The sequence below is a fragment of the Eurytemora carolleeae genome, unplaced genomic scaffold, assembly GCF_000591075.1.
Source record: "Eurytemora carolleeae unplaced genomic scaffold, Eaff_2.0 scaffold374, whole genome shotgun sequence".
In the NCBI taxonomy this organism is placed as follows: Eukaryota; Metazoa; Arthropoda; class Copepoda; order Calanoida; family Temoridae; genus Eurytemora; species Eurytemora carolleeae.
In genome coordinates, this window is record NW_019397040.1 from 214,098 (window position 1) to 231,920 (window position 17,823).

The 17,823-nt window shown below is 32.4% G+C and overlaps 1 protein-coding gene across 3 annotated transcripts; it reads left to right on the top strand.

The window, feature by feature from the left end:
* The first annotated feature begins 1,706 nt into the window (after positions 1-1,706).
* On the top strand, positions 1,707-6,501 carry LOC111711351 (compound eye opsin BCRH2). Of its 3 annotated transcripts, XM_023485685.1 has the most exons (10): positions 1,707-1,812; positions 2,193-2,275; positions 3,070-3,256; positions 4,395-4,491; positions 4,591-4,694; positions 4,752-5,139; positions 5,305-5,431; positions 5,499-5,571; positions 5,891-5,989; positions 6,355-6,501. In XM_023485685.1, the coding sequence occupies exons 2-9, from the start codon at positions 2,218-2,220 to the stop codon at positions 5,985-5,987; spliced, it is 1,131 nt and encodes a 376-aa protein (XP_023341453.1). In that variant the 5' UTR covers positions 1,707-1,812; positions 2,193-2,217; the 3' UTR covers positions 5,988-5,989; positions 6,355-6,501. The 3 variants fall into 3 exon arrangements, with proteins under 3 accessions (XP_023341453.1, XP_023341454.1, XP_023341455.1); XM_023485686.1 differs by lacking the exons at positions 1,707-1,812; positions 2,193-2,275 and adding an exon at positions 2,341-2,401; XM_023485687.1 differs by lacking the exons at positions 1,707-1,812; positions 2,193-2,275 and adding an exon at positions 2,442-2,526.
* Positions 6,502-17,823: the final 11,322 nt, after the last annotated feature.

Below are 17,823 nucleotides of genomic sequence, written 5' to 3' on the forward strand. Positions count from 1 at the left end.
TATTCTCCGTTTTATTTGTTCGTCTGGGTGTCATTGTGTTTGTTTGTGTGTATAAGTATAACTTATGAATCCCTACGAGTTGACCTTCATGGCGAAGATTTAGAGTCCTGGCTTAGCTGGGTTTCCAAGCTAGTGATAAATAAAATAATATTTTAGATCTTTTGTAAAGCTGTGAACATTATAATACATTATATGTTATAATTTAATAGATTTAAACAGGTTTAGTTTTCTACGTTTTAAGTAATTATGCTAAAGAATAAGAAATATTGTGGCTTATTTTCTGAACCATGGTATCGGATCAGAAGCCATAAAACTTTTAAACTTCTCAGAAGTTAGACGTTTTCTATCAATTAGAATACAATAATACTCGACAGAAAAAGAAAATCTATTGTAAGAAATGAGGACGCTGTCCGCCACTTTTTCATCAATTTAGTAGGACAATCTTCGGACAATATTTTAGCAAAGGAGTAGGACACTGTCCGCCACACTTTCATTAAAGGTGTAGGACGCTTTATGCCACTCTTTCAACTAATGAATAGGACGCTGTCCGCCACTCTTTAATAAAGGTGTAGGACGCTATCCGCCACTCTTTCATCAAAGACGAAGGACGCTGTCCACCACTCTTTTATCAAAGGTGTAGAACACTGTACGCAACTCTTTCATCAAAAGTGTAGGACACTGTCCACCACTCTTTCATCAAAGGTGTAGAACACTGTACGCCACTCTTTCATCAAAGATGTAGGACGCTGTCCACCACTCTTTCATCAAAAAGGTGTAGAACGCTGTACGCCACTCTTTCATCAAAGGCGTAGAACACTGTCCGCCACTCTTTCATCAAAGATGTAGGACGCTGTCCACCACTCTTTCATCAAAGATGTAGGACGCTGTCCACCACTCTTTCATCAAAGGTGTAGAACGCTGTCCACCACTCTTTCATCAAAGGTGTAGAACGCTGTCCACCACTCTTTCATCGAAGGTGTAGAACGCTGTCCACCAATCTTTTATCAAAGGTGTAGAACGCTGTCCACCACTCTTTCATCGAAGGTGTAGAACGCTGTCCACCACTCTTTTATCAAAGGTGTAGAACGCTGTCCACCACTCTTTCATCGAAGGTGTAGGACGCTTTCCACCACTCTTTCATCAAAGATGTAGAACGCTGTCCACGCATGCAAAGAAGGCAATACCCGACTATTAACGGTAGCCTTCAAATCTTTGTCTGGTCAAGTATGATGTATCCATGTTTGTAATTTTGAAAACTGATTATTTTTGATGTGGTTTCTCTAGAAAAGTGACTAGAGCTTTAAAACTGCATAGTAGAGCATATAGGCATGATTAAATTTGACACGTGTCAGGCCAGTAAACACCAATATATTAATATTATCTTCCACATTATTGATTAGATGAAGGTTTATAGGGTATTCTTGTGAATCGGGAATTTTACAGATTTTACAGATGAAAAGCTTTAAGATTTGAATTTTCCGAAGAAAATATAATTTAGATGCTTTTGTTGTTGTAATAAGTATGTTGTTAAGCTCAGTAATTTAAAGTTTGCTAGAATGTAGTCTTGGTAATTATTATTTGACTCAATCTCGTTCAAAAGCTTTTTCCTCTGGGTCTAATTATTAGGTGCATATAATTGTCATATTTGTATAATAGTGTGTTTCTTCAAATCTTTATAATCTGACTAATTCTGTCGCATGGAAGCCCTACAGCTGCTTTCAGTTTAGTATAAAAGATATAAACAGTTTTCCATCCTTGCTCATTTGTAAACAACATTTAAGCCAGTACACACCGCCTCCTGTACTATTCCTGGTAAATTAAAAAAAATATAAATTTTCTAAAATTATTGGGATTTGGTTTTATTATTAACTTGATATAAATACCCCTTGGGAAAGTTTATTTATAATTTTTTATACCCACTCTACACTTTTTTGCAAGAAGTACAACATTTTAGGAATTTAATTTTTCCATAAAATACCAATTTATTTTGGGTTGTATATTTCAAACTATAAATTCTGTAAGATTAAATAGTCTGAATCAAAGGTTTTCACCATCAAGTTGCACAGATATAGGGATTAGAAAATTTTATTTGTTAATATTTTTTCTTTTACAAATCAATGGTAAAAAACATTTTGGGTATTTGAGGGAATTATTTTTTTTTGTCAACGCCTTGTAAAGCATATTTATATCAGACCTGGAGATCGAAATATATTGATCATGGGACGAGGCGGAGAAATCTATATGGACACGTCCTTCAACCTGGTTTATCCTAAAGGTAACTATATGGACACGTCCTTCAACCTGGTTTATCCTAATGGTAACTTTACGGACACGTCCTTCAACCTGGTTTATCCTAAAGGTAACTATATGGACACGTCCTTCAACCTGGTTTATCCTAAAGGTAACTATATGGACAGGTCCTTCAACCTGGTTTATCCTAAGGTAACTATACGGACACGTCCTTCAACCTGGTTTATCCTAAAGGTAACTATACGGACACGTCCTTCAACCTGGTTTATCCTAAAGGGAACTATATGGACACGTCCTTAAACCTGGTTTATCCTAAAGGTAACTATTTGCTCTGAAAGGAACTGTGAACGGCATTTCATGTGACATTCCTTCAAAGATAGGTATGTCAGATTCACAACGGTATCCTTTCAACATTTTTCTAAGCTAAACAATGAAAAATATTGTTGTTTTCTATTTGAAAAGGGATAATTTCTAATTGTGGTTTCTGTATTGTCTTGCAACATGTGTAATTTACAGAAGGTTTAAGATTGAAAAATAATAATATCTTGTTTCTCAAACTACGATTAAAAGGGTAACAGTGTGAATCGATGAATGGAACACTTTCAATAAAGGGTAATTTAAACTTTTGTCATTATACCCTTGAGCAAATGTTTCCAGTTCGGTTTGACTTGACCATGGTTGCAGACAGAATAAAATCTTAAACATCAGTTCTGAGAAATTCAGCACAGATTCTATCCCTTATTATCGCTTTGGTGGTTGGGGCATTAGGTTTTTAAATTAAGTTAAAATTGGAAAAAAATAAAATAAAATTGTTTGTAGGAACCAACCAGTTGTTTGATATCCCAGAGGAGGTAATGCCAGTGATTAGCAAGCACTGGGCACAGTTCCCTCCCAGCCATCCTCTTATTCCTCATGTATTTGGAATTCTCTTCTTCTTCCTCTGGATTATCAACTTTGTTGGGAACGGACTTGTCATCTTCATCTTCCTCAAGACAAAGTCTCTCAGGTACTCCAGAGCTCAAAATTTCAAAACCAGCCAGTGCGCCCGCAAGTCTCAAATTTCATTCCCTGCTTTTTCTAAACTAAATCATCATGCATTTTACTCAACTTCCTCTGCTTATCCAAAAATGTTTTAAAAACTTATATTTGAAAATTGATTAAAACTTAGCCAGCATAGCGCTGATATTCAGCGACTGAAGTCAATATTCACTGCAAAAACTTATAATTGAGGTTTAAATCCTTAACCATATTCCTGCTGGGGGGGGGGGGTCAATTTGACCCCCCCTCTAAGTTTTTTTACATAACTCAAAAAGTATTGGTCTGAGGCTGTTGAAATTTTCTGACTTTTCTTACATAACCACAGCTCTTCCTTTAGGCCTAAAACCGGGCTTAATACTAACTGCCTGAGTCCTCAGGTACACTGCCTGAATGACTGCTTTTTCCTGTAACAAACTAAATCTTTGTTTTGACCCACTTCCACTTGTCAGATTTTGATAAGATTTAGCTTTTTGGAAAGCCTTTGACAGAAGGAAACAAATTGCACAAGTTTTGCAAAAAAAATAGCAATTTTTTTGCAAAACAACCTGTCAAAGGAAATTTGCACATTTTTAGTTTTTCTTGATTAAAAATCAGGTTATTTAAAATTTTGAAAACATTTTTGAATATTTGAAATGGCATGGTCAAGGACTTTTCAAAAATGTATAATTTATCATTTTTTGGACAAATTTTTTTTGCAACATTTTTACTATATAACTGAATTTTGCGATAAAAAATTATATTTTTGCAAATTTGAAAATTTGTTTGCAGATTCTAAAAGTAGAGCAAAAGAGCTTTCCAATGATGTATCATTTGTCATATTTGGACATCAAACATGGGATTTAGAGGGGGGTCAAATTGACCCCCCCCCCCAGCATATCCTGGTTTTCAAGTACCCCAGCAGAGATAGGGTTAAATGGAAGTTTGATATTCCTGGCAACAATTATACATCCAATGAAGTCTAACATGAATCGAATGAATGTTCTTATAAAAGGTTTAACATCAAGGTTTGGCCCTTTTGTTTTGCACTTTGATAAGTTTGCTAGTCTATCCTAAATCAACCGTCAGCACAATGACAGTAAAAATATGTACAACAATTATCTTTTAAGGACGCCAACAAATTTCTTTGTTGTCAACCTGGCGTTTTCTGACTTTGTAATGATGAGTACTATGGGACTGCCTGTAACTGTTAATGCCTTTGTCCAGGTAAAAATAAAAATAAACTATTATGGTTTGCACAAAACGGAAGAATATAATAATTATTATTACTAATTGATGAAATTGTATAAAAACTTATTTTTGCAGAGATACTGGATGTGGGGAGTTTTCGGATGCCAGGTTTATGCTATGATCGGAGCTATCTGTGGAACTACTTCTATTCTTACCATGGTTGTTATTGGCTATGACAGGTAAGATTTTGCCTGATACAAAAATTTGAGTTTAAATCAACTTGATGTTTATCCTAGGTACAATGTTATTGTCAAAGGGTTCAGCGGAGTAAAGATTAATGCACCAAAGGCTTTGCTGATTCTTATTTGCATCTGGGGATACTCCACAGTTGTCTCGATGATGCCCTTCTTTGGCTGGGGAGGATACATGGCTGAAGGACTTCTGGTAACATGCGGCTACGATTATCTGTCCCAGGAATGGAATCGAAGATCTTACATGATGTTTGCCTTCAGCTTCAACTACATGCTTCCCCTCTCCTTGATTGGATTCTTCTACACCAAGATTGTGAAGGCTGTTGTTATGCACGAGGCTGCACTGAAGGCCCAGGCTAAGAAGATGAATGTTGACAGCTTAAGGTCTAATGCTGATGAAGCTAAGGAGAGCGCTGAAGTTAGAATCGCAAAGGTATAATTATTTTTAAAAATATTGTCAGTGTGATTATTGATAACTCATTAAAGAATGCCATTTCAGACAACTCTACTTTACCTTTTCTCTCTTGGAATTTGACCATTCTTTGACCTTTTTATTTCTGACTGACTGAAATATATCAAAGACAAATTATTAATCTAGGTTGCTATTACCAATGTATTGCTATGGGTCTGCATCTGGTCTCCCTATGCTATTGTAAACCTTATTGGAGTTTTCGGAAACCAGATCATTATTACTCCTCTTGTCTCCCAAATTCCAGCTTTTGTTGGTAAGACATATACATACTTCTGTATATTTTCTATTTTACTTGGTAACTAATATTCTATTTATTCCAGCTAAGACTGCCTGTTGCTTAAACCCCCTGGTTTACGCTATCAGCCATCCTAAGTACAGAGAAGCTTTGAGCAGGTTAGTCTAAAATTTTGATGAAAAAACGGTTAACTCCAGTTTATGCTTAATATTTTTAGCTCATGTCTATTATGCCATTTTTAAACATTGGTAAATCAAAAATAATCTTTGTATACACCTGAACAATTTGATATTATGCAGCAAACTCATCATGAAACCAGTCAAATACAAGGGTTTTCATTCTAACCATTCGGTGCTAGGCCTTCTCAATTGGATTTGAGAGAGTCTGGTGCTTATCTGCATACACTTTCATCTGACTGGTGCTATATGATGACTGATGAGTAAGTATATTTAGAAGTCTAAAATTGAATGTGTTCAGGGAGGTCCCTTGCCTTGGGATCACTGAGAAGTCAGCTGCAGCTGCAGCTGCTAAGGCAGCGGATGGTGGAACTGACTCTGTTCAAACAAAGGCTTAAAGGTAAAAAATTACAACGGCAACAGTATAAAAAAACACCAATGATAACAACAACAACAAAATAATAATAACAACTTTATTCAAAAGTTAAAAAGTACAAACACAGAACAACATACAAGCAAAGGTACAACAACAAAAACAACCGCACCAGAAATAATAGCAGTAGTAACAAAAACAATAATACCAAAAACAACAGCAACACCATTCAAAAGCCTTAAGATACAAAATACAACAACAACAAACACACACACCAGGAATAAGAAGTACAAGCACAAAGTACTTCTAACTTTAGCAAAACAACATTAACACAAAAGTTAGGGGAAAACACACAAATCTTAACAAATAAGAAAACATTTCTTCTATTTCAGACGGATGAAATAATGCTATGGTAATGACTACAACTCAAGCGGCTTTTTCTGTGATTTTTTTAGCTGGCAATGCACTTCTCAAAACAAAGTGCCAAAAACCCAAAAAAATTATAACTTTAGTTATCTTAATAAATGGCTTCACACTTACATGTTATTATTTTTTCTACAGTGATTGTTATTTTTAAGATGTTTATAATTCTACATATTTATATTTGGTGTGGGAGGATGTCTGTATCCTAATTATCAAAAAGAAAATTATAAAAAAATGCATAATTTGTGACAATGAAGTGTACATACATACATTGGCATAAATGTACACATATTTAGCTACTTTAGTTTCCAGTGTTTGCGAAAATGAAAGGGGGTAAATGCTAAACCCGTATGGTTTTGATTATTATGATATAATGAGAATTTTATAAAACATACATAAAATGCTTTCAGTCAGAAATCCCTAATTTGCTGCAAAATTTTATGTGGAGATATCTTTACGGCCATAGTATTAGAATTTAATTTAAAAATATTTTATTCATGATTATCATTATATTAATATATTAAAGACGACTTTCGAGTTCAATTTTGACTTGTTTCAAGCTTTTAAACAGTATCGATACACAAAAACATGGAAACAAGAGAAACTGCCAATCAAAGCATTACTAGTACAATTGCTACTTGGCACTTATAAAACTTGGAAAGTTTCAATTTAAAAATTGGAAATTCCAAAAAAAAGTAAGAGATAGGATTGTAATAACCCTAATGAAAGGTTTTTAAAAAATCAAAGCTCGAACTTCAAAATTGCTTCCATTTTTTGGCTTTGAAAAATATAAAAGGCAAATTGCCAAGGAAAAATAACCAAAATCTGACCATTTTCTGTAAAACAATGAATGAGTACAAATAAGATGTTTTAAAGATAAGTTTTATGCGCAAAACTTTTAATTTTAAAAACTTTGAAGAAAATACATTTTTTCTCGTTTGACATTTTAACCATTTAATATCGTATTTCTGCCAGAAATTGGTAAATTAGGATATTTTAGTCTGATTGAATTATTTCAAGTCTTTTCAGATAAAAATTTTTCAATTGACCGAATCATTAAATAAGGATGACATCCAAGCTTTAAAAATGTTTTGTTTCTTATTCTCATACTTGTTCATCTGGACTACAAATCGAATCTTACAACAAATTGTCACATTTAAAACTTTTCAGTTTGACTGAACATTTTCTCAATAAAATAAAGTATAAGTTCATTTGGCTTAATATGAATTTAAGCTTCAATATATTTGGATTTCTTCAACTAGTTTATTACTTAATCAATCGCCCTAAAATATGCTGCAGTAGAACTAGGAGTCATTGTAAAATGAGAAAATATATATTGTAAATGTGAATTCCGAATTTTAAAAACCTTCCATTCCATTGCAATAATGGTTATCAATTCTACAAATAAATCTTATTAGTCATTATTAAAATTAGTCGAAGTAATATTAGTCCAAATGAACATTCACCCATAAACAAATATCGGTCCAAATAAAAGTTAGCCCAAATGAACATTATCCAAATCAAGCTTTAGTCGAAGAAGATTTAATGAGCTATCCTGCATGAAAATCAGTCCTATATAAATTAGTCGAAGCAATACAGGCGCGCAACTAGACATTTGGTTAGGGGGGGGCTAAGTGGAAATATGTCGCGCGAAGCGCGAAAAAATTTTTTGGCCCCCCCCTTAACATTTTTAGGGGGGGGCAAGAAAAATGTGTGTTCTACTATACTTAAACAATAAAAAACTAACCTTACCAACCTGATATTCAGTAAGTCAACACATCTGATATGAAATAAAACAAGAAATCTGTTCTGGTCAGGGGCGGATACATGGGGGGGGAGGCGGGGGGAAATTCGCCCCCCCTGAATTTGGAATTTTTTGTTCCTATTTTCAGAATAGCAATTCTCAATAGCATGCTTAATTGGGAAAGAAACCCTAGTGCAAAACAGGAAAAATATCTGTCTTGATAAACTATAATGTGTGAAAAGTTAAAAATCTAGTTTTTTAGTCTTTAGTCATTAATTTTCACTCTTTTTGAGTCTTTTAAGTCAAAAAAAATTTTCGCCTGCGCCGCGATTTTTGGTTCCTAATTATGAATTTTTTTGTTCCTAAAAAATCTTGCCCCCCCCCCCTCACTTAAATCCTTTATCCGCCCCTGATTCTGGTATAAATCACAAAAATAATTAATTTACAATACAAATTACATATATATATGTATCAATTTTCATTAGTTATCCATAAATCAAATATGTACATTGTACTCAAAAACTGACAAGAAATGCCTTTCATTAAAAATTCATGATTTTACGTGAAAAATATTTTTTTTAATATGCCACATCACACAATATTTGCGGTGAACATGAAGCCGAAGGATTAATTTTATAGTTGTGCTACAGTATTAAAGCAATATCATAATAAGTGGCAGAACTGATAGTTAAAATATCTAAAAAATACTTAATAAACCCCCTTTCCCTTTCCCAGGAAAAAAAACAGAATAATGAAAACAACAACTACTACGGCAGTAGTTAGGCTCGGAGACGAAGGGGGTCTGTGTGTGTGTATATGGTGTATTAAGTGCTGTATCGATTGAACTATAAGCTCAATAAACTAACGCTCAATTATCTTTTTTTTATTTTACGATAAGAGCTCTTAAATTTCCTTAGGGTCAGGATTCATGAATCGTTAAATTGCAAAACAGGGTGGACTTTGTCACTTCTTGCCCCCCCTACAGGGGGGGGCAAGACTTCTTAAGGGAGGGGCATGCCCCCCCCTTAATCAGGCTAGGGGGGGGCCTGGCCCCCCTGGCCCCCCCCCTAGTTGCGCGCCTGAAGCAATATAGTCTAATTAAACATTAGTCTCAATGAACATTCTCTAAACAAATATTTCAAAAGGCAATAACAATCGTTTTAAATTAAACTTTTATAAGACGTTTGAACATAAACCATCATAAGACGAATTATATTTTACAGTTTGAAACAAAACTATTTAAAAACTGTTTATTTTAGACACTTTAAAACGTTTCTACAATTCCACTTTAAAGATGTTTTTTTACATTTCTGTTCGTCACAGAAGTTAGAGTTTCACTTATTCACACTATTCGATTTATTGTCTAAAAACCTTTTATTTTTGACATATATCTATCAGAATAGTAACTTTTTTTTTACAGTGCATGATGAACAATGTCATTTTCCAACTTGCGAAGCAACCGGCCCTATAAAGTGCGAAATTTCTTTAATCCAATTGCTAGCTGTTTTTTATTTTATTTTGATAAATATATGGACCAGGATAGAAGCTGTTCTAGTGCGAGTTTATTGTCACCTCGTACAAATTCTATTTAGAGGAAGATTACATGACAAAAAATGTATCATTCACTCTCATACAAATTAGAACCAATAATCATACATATCTAAATATCTTTTTCATACACCCTACTTTTAACAAATACATCGGAGTGGATAAAAACTTTGAAAATTAAAATGGAATTATTTTTTTTTTTTCACAAACTCCCATATATTTGCAACCCAATATCGTAGACCTTAAATTATTCAAACTATGAATTCTGTCAGACCAATTATTTAGATTTTAAAATATATCATCAGTTGAAAAGATTAGAAAATTTGAGTTTGTGGCAAAGACTCAATTTCTTTTTTGTTAACAGATTCCAAACAAGTAAGAATACGGAGATAAAGAAAGGGGCGTTAAGGAAAAAGGACAAATCATTATTTTTATTTCATTAAGGGAATGTAAACATAATTTCAGACAAACCTTAATAGATAAATTTGTGATATTTCTGATTAAAGGGAGTGACCGGCTATGTAAGGTAGTTGAACTGAGTATGCAGTGTTGTGGAATTCTTCTTTCGGATTCATTTGAGAAATATTAAACTTTTTAAAGATTTGTAAATCCTGGTGTTGAGCGCAAATTCGACGTTCACAACTCATACTTTCAGGGTGGATACGTTTTAAGAATTAGTTTCTTTTAATTATTAAATAACGACAACGAAAAATAAAATAAAAATTATACAGTAGTCTAATTAGATGGTTAGGAACATATTTCTCAAAAGAAATTTGTCAATAAATCAATGCTAAAATCGATTATTTCGTTTTCATTATCATATTGAATTTCTAATTTTCATTGAATTTATTCGCAGATTTCTTCAAATTCTTTAAATGTCGTCTTTTCAATAATAATTCTAGAAAATCTGCGAACATCTTTGCAAATAATGTGAAATCAGAATAATGAGATAATAGAAACTAATAATTAAACAAGATTACTTATTTTCGATGATAAGATTAATTTTTATTTTCTCAACATGTTCCTATACATGACGTCTGTAGTTTATTGTAGAACTTTTTTACATTTGATGTCGACGTTATTTAATAATTTGAAGAAACTAATTCTGAAAACGTATCCACCCCCAAAGTAGAAGTTTTAAACATCGACGTTGCGCTCAAACTCAGGATTTACAGAACTTTAAAACGTTTAATATGTCTCAAATGATTCCGAAAGAAGTTTTCAACAACACTGCATACTCAGTTCAACTACCTTACATAGCCGGTCACTCCTTTAAACTGCATGCAGTTTACTTAAAAGATCTGTCTGTGAAAGTAAGAATTAAATATCTTATTTCATTTGATGACTCGTCCTAAAATTTTGTTTTAATTAGATATTCATTAAGAGGAGTTGAAATAAATATATATGTATTGAATTACGTTAAATTAACGGTATAAGAATTGTTTTATCAATGGGGTTTTACACATTTTTATCCATTAATGGTTTAAATTTTTGTGTCAAACCAAGGAACTGATTACTCTTCACAACCTCTAATCATATTTCTATATCTTTATGTAAGGTAATCTACTAGAATTCAAATTTAAATTATGAAAGGCTTACAATAACAGGTTGCAAATATATTAGAATTGGAATATTTGAGTTTGAGGAGAATAATAAATGGATAAAAATGGATTAATATCCATCCTTTAAAACGTTTTGAAATGGTTTAAAATCCTTCCTTTAAAACGTTTTTAAACGGTGTGAGAAAAATGGGGGTAAAAACTTATTATAAATTGCTTTTTACGCATGCAAAAACGGTTAAAAATGGTGTCAGTTTAAAGAAACGTGAAGAATCGTTAATAACCAGAAATAAGTTCTTTTAAAGAACGGTTAAAATCAATTTGATTTAGAACTGGTTATTTCTGTATTAAAAAAAAAACTAATATTACACGTCTAAACCCTGGGTGCTTAACTTCGTAAAACTTTTTTAACTGGTTTTCTATAAAGCGATTAAAATAACAACATTTTAACCATTTAGAAAACTGGCATTGTGTTATGACCATTGGTTTAAATTCGTTTTAAAATACTCGGGTAAAACCTACTGTGAAAAAACGAATTTATCTCTAATTTAAAACTTAAAAAGAAGATTTTAAACCGTCTAAAACCATATGTAATAAGTTTTAAAACACTCTGTAAAACCGTCTTAAAAACGTTTTCAGTGCACGGGTTTTATCCGCGTTCTGGTTTAACCCCCCCCCCCTTGTAGTTTTTTGTCCTAGGACTATCATTTTTGACACTATCATCGTGAAATTTGTGACTTTTAATGAATAGTAATTTAAAGGATTTTTTTGTTAAAAAATGCTTTTTTTAATTTATAGGGTAGGGTACAGGGCGGACAAAAAACTTCTGTCAGTGAAATAAAAGCTAAAATAGCCCATAACTTTGTTGTGACTAAAAACTATATTTTTGGAAAACCCTTGAAAAATGCATGTAGAAATATGTGTCACACTTTGATATTTGTTTAAAACAAAAACAAATATTTTTTTCTCACTTTTTTGACCCTTTTTAAGGCATTTTTTTCAATCCTCTATGGGCTATTAACATGCATTTCAACCCTATACCTATTCTCTAAGGCATTTTTCTAGGGGGGGCCAAACCCCCCCCCCCCCCGGCTATAAATAGATTCAGACCCACAGCCTTTATAGAGTTAAGAATAATCGACTTTTACCCAGATTTAACTCTGCTTTTATTTTGTTTAGGCCTGGACCGATTTGCCACACATTTTGGTTGGGGAACTCGGGAGACCCACAAGAATGTTCTTAGCTTGGTTTTAAGATTCTAAATTGAGTGGGTCGACTTTAACAACAAAACTTTAGATTCCCGGTAAAATGGTTCAAGTGCGGGTAAACGGCGGAACTAACTTTTAGTAACCTTGGCAGCACTGGGTTCCCAAGCTAGTTCATTTTAAAAATACAAAATCCTTAGCGACATGTAATGATAAGAAGAAACAAAAATAAAGAAATTTGTACAATCTTGAATGTCGTCTTGGTTTTTGACATAATTTGCTAAATTTATTTTTCAACCTGATTTAAAAAATAAAATTCTAGAGATAATAATCACAAGATTCCCCTACTCCTGGAGCGAGAAATGAAGAATTTCGCTCAGATTTCGACAATTTTGGTTTTATTGAACAAAATTGAAATCTAAACAAATTCTTAATATCTCCGGTAAAATTGAAAGCACAAAAAACGCAGACCACTTTTGGAAATGGTAATTGTTCCAATAATCATACATGTTAAAGTAGATTGACGACAAAATGTCACAAATAAATTATCATATCAAAGACGACTTCCCCATAGCCGGCCAAACGAATTGACTCTTTTGTGGACACTTATGGGTAGCCTGGGGGTCACATAGACTAAAAAAATAGAATTTTTTTCTTCAAATTTTATTTCTTTCCACGGGCAACGCCGGCCCTTGAGCTAGTTAATTAATAAACTATTAAGTTTGTTTACAGTCACAATAGTTAATGATATTTACCCTTTTCTTTACGCAGAGCTATCTTAAGGTTTTCTTAAATTCGATCAAGTTTTTACAAAAAATGTATAAAAAATGTAAATCTCAAGAAGAACTGTTCAAAGATTATTTATTTCTGGACCTCTAGTGGGTTGTTTTTAAATAATAGAGCAATAATTTGAAGCGAGTGAAAGGGGCGAAAAATAATCGTTGGTGATCGCTACTAATTCTTTCAGTGGCGTCTATTAGGAGAAAATTGTTAAAAACGACTCATACCGAAGAACGTAGCGTCCATACAAATTTAGAAAGTTGCAACATTCAACTCGTATCACAAAAAAAATCAATTTAATTTCAAACAATCATTCAGACATTACAACCTATCATCATCGATAAATTTTCGTTGCATTCGTATATTTCATATTTCATATTTTTATTCAACTACAAAGCACGAGATAATACAAATAAAAAATCACAATTTACTATGAATAATATGTTTTAATTGTTATGATCTGAGAGTTACTTATCAAAACATTTATTCCTGTTTCGATGATTTTTGGTAATGAAGACGACATTTTCATATTTTCCAGGAATGTTCGAAAACAAGCTGTAAGCTAAATATTATTTTAAAAAACAAAATCAAAACTAGTATGAAATATTAAAAATATACAAATGTGGCGAAAGATAATCGATGACATAGGTTGTAATATCTGAATGATTTGTTTGAAATTAAATTGATTGTTTTACGGTCTAAGTCGTATGTTGTAATTTTAAAAAATAAAGATTGACTTACTATTGTAATGGTAATTTTTATAAACCCTTTTTTCTAGTTTAATTCAGTACAACATTCCTTTTCATAGTTAAATTCAGTACAAAATCGACATTTCTGCTTCATTTTAGCCCCCCCCCCCCCAACCCCTCCCTCTACCGCCTTAACAATGTAAAATGTTAAAACCCCATTAATTATTGGAAATGTCACCTCTTGATTTGCCACCCTTGTTAAAATGTTTAGTTTAATGTATAGCAAAGTGCAGATGTCAGACCTTCGGCTGAAAAATAGTCGAGAAAAAAGAAAAATTACCCGATTCTATAAATCCACAGAGCAACAAATATATAGAGTGGAATTTACTCAAGAAAAATGAATTTCCCCTACCGGTAAAAATACAAAAGAAAGGACATTGCAGACAAAGATGTGCACTTTCTCACGCAAAAATCGAGCAGTATTTTGCTAATTATTCCTTTTAAACTTAACTAGAAACAAGCTCAAAATGTATATGTCTAGGGGCCGAATTTAAAGAATTTGAGCCGCGGCTTAAATTCAAGCTGCGGATCAAAGATGGTTTGTTCCAATTAAAATTGTATTCATTGCTTCAAGATTTAAGCCGGGGCTCAATTGAAACCGGTTTTTGGCGGATTAAAGACGAGGCTCAAATTCATTATTCTTGGACATAGGACTATAAAAAAGGTATAATTGAGTTTGTGAGGTAAAACTAACAGACAAGGCGTTGCTACACTTTTAATTCGAGGATGTCAAAAAATTTGATTTTTTTAAAGATAATAAAATGATTATTAGGTCAGAAAGTTGGTTTTTGCGTGTATTTTTAAGTTTGCTACAAAACAAACAAAAACAAATGGAATAGAAAGACGATATTATAGCAATACTTGATTGTATTTAATGCTGTGATCAAAGCAAATAGTTTTACAAACAACTTATTATATTAAATCACTTATTTTGTGAAATGGGTCTGTTTACACTGCACAATTGCCGTGTATTATGCTCATTAGAGGTATAACTTGCTGTTAAAAGTCGTCTTCCTATTTCAGAGTTTTTTGGTTATCACTGCATATTCAAACTGGCTTAAAACGTCGAATTTAAGGTAAAGCAAAGTAATAATCATAGCTGGAACTCCTTCATAGAAAATCTGACGACATGCTTTTTATATAAAAGCCGAAAAAATTCTGCTTCGAAGAAAATTTTTATTTCCTTTCTATATATATTCTCGGCTCTTTGCTTGATTCTACAGTACACATCTGTAAATAAGGGAATCTATTCTTTCTCTGAAAAAAATGAGAAAAAAGTTTTTTTTCGCAAATAATTTCTAAAAATATTTTTTCCTAGATTTATTTGTTTTAGATAATTTTCGCTATGCCATTAATTTACAGTTACTGTCTATTAACACGCAATGATAAAGATGGTTATTGCTATATTGTATATAACTGTAATTTTACACTGGACTGCAAAATGTATGGTTACAGTTGAAAAATTGCCTTAAAAAACGAATATTTAATATTTATTTGCATATAAAAAAATAAAAAGGAAATGCAATCTTTTTTTAGTAGATTTTATCAGAAAACGGTGCCATGAAGGCATCGTTTAAAACCTGAAGTTTATGCTGGAAAAATTGATCAATGACCAGCAAACCAGAAAACTCTGCAATCGAAAGACGACTTTTAGACTCAATTGTTATGACTTTAAATAGTCCAATGAACAAGAGAAAAAGCATTTGTGTATTGAAAACAGACCGATTTCTCTCAATAAGTGAATTACAAGTTACTTGAAAACTGAATTTACTATGTAACAAATACACTGTTGCTTTAATGTCGTCTTCTCATTCTACAGTTTTCTGGTGTTCAGCTGAGACTGCAGTATTTTAGAGAAACATATTTATAGGATTCATTTAATACCAATAATAAATCGATTCTTTTCCTATTTAGTAATTATACAACGTAAAACATCTTTTTAAGTTATCGAATTTAAACCTTTATACTTTTCTTTGCATTGTTTGTTTGTTTGTTTGTTTGTATTTATAAAACGGCTGAACGGATTTGGTCCAAACCTTCGAATTAAACTTTAAAAAATTTTACTTAGAAAAATATGTTGATTTTAACATGTTTTAGAAATCCCTCAAAGTAAAAATAATTGTAACATTTAAATTTTTAGTTTTCGTATTTTAAAAGAAAACAATAATTAAATAGCTAAAACTGTTACTCGTCGTCTCCAGGAGGTTTATCTAAGGACAGGGGGGGGGGGTGACCTTTCTGTGATTTTTTATTCAACCCCCTTGCTTTATACATTACCATATATTCATTTACCGAAAGACCATAACTGTAGTAAACGCCCTACTCCATAAACTGCTCTTGAATCCGTATCTATCCAGGTACAATTCAGTATCGCTTAGCTATCAATATTAAACCCGATTACAATCCCATGAACCAATGGGCGCTGTTTTGTTAGCTATGAATGTCAACCTGACACTAGCTATAGATCTATCAATGCCAAACCAATAGGCACGATCTCATGAGCTATCAACGTCAACCAGACACTAGCTCATATGCTATCAATGCCAAACCAATGGGCGCGATCTCATCAGCATCGATCAACATGGACACTATAGCTATTAAACGATCAATGCCAACCAAAGGGCACAATTTCAGCTTGTATCGGTTTCAACAAGAACCAATTACTCTCTCCCTGTAATCAAGTCAGAGTCTATATATCAACTAATATATTTTAGATAGATATGTTACAAGATAGCATTAATCGACATAGATATATATATACAACAGCGTAGTTTAAGTTTAATGTATGTATTAATAAGATTAGCGCAGAATCAGATAGATATGACATAGTTAATCTATCACAATACATGTTTTAATCATAGTAGTTGATGAAAATCACATTTAGATTTTTGCATTTAGATTACTACATGCAAAAATACAATCACAGATCATTACGTTGTAGGATTTAACCAATAGCAATCAGTTTAGCTAGCGGTCTAATTCTCATCATCAATCCAAACTTGAAATAAATGAAAACATTATTTTAAAAAAGAATGAAAGAATAAAGTTTACTTCTTAAGAATTGTCACCAAAATTATAATAACAACAGAGTTATCACTTACTGTTCAATAAAAACATATACATTATACAAGGCTTCCCATGATGTGATGTGGGTCAAGTTATGGCGAACAAAATTGAACTAAATCATGCACAATCCAAAGTTTTATGCCGTGTGTGTATTACATTTTTTTTGCCAAATGCTGTTTTGGGTGTAATTTTGATTTGGAAAATTGAAGAATATGCAATAGATATGTTAATTAGCCACAATATTATAAAATTGTGTATCACTGGCCCACTGGCCCACAGTAATTCAAAGGGATGAACAAATTTTTAAGATTATAGACTATATTTATACAATCCTAGAAGAAGTCTGACTTTTTATTCGGATCTGATCTGAAACTATATAGTAATTATATATTCAAAGCAAAATATATTTATTTTTATTTTATAATATAGTTACAAGGTTGTGAATCTAATTTTTTGTTAATAGTTTAGAATTTATAAGTAGAATTAATACTATTCTTTAAATTTATTTGAATTAAGAAATTCAACTCGGTTTAAATGATCAGTTTTTCAAAAAAAATTATTTTCACTTTTACTTTTTTCACATTTTTAACATTAAAACCCCATTTCTGAGGCAGCCATTTTTAATATTTGTGAAAAATTCATCTGCTAAGCATGTCTTAGTATTCCAAGTAGAATACTTTTTTGCTTTTGTCAAATTGTTTCAGTAAAATTCACACCCTTGACAATTATCATTCCCTAAAAATACACTCTCATCCACACAAATTTTACACCCCCCCCCCCCCCCCCC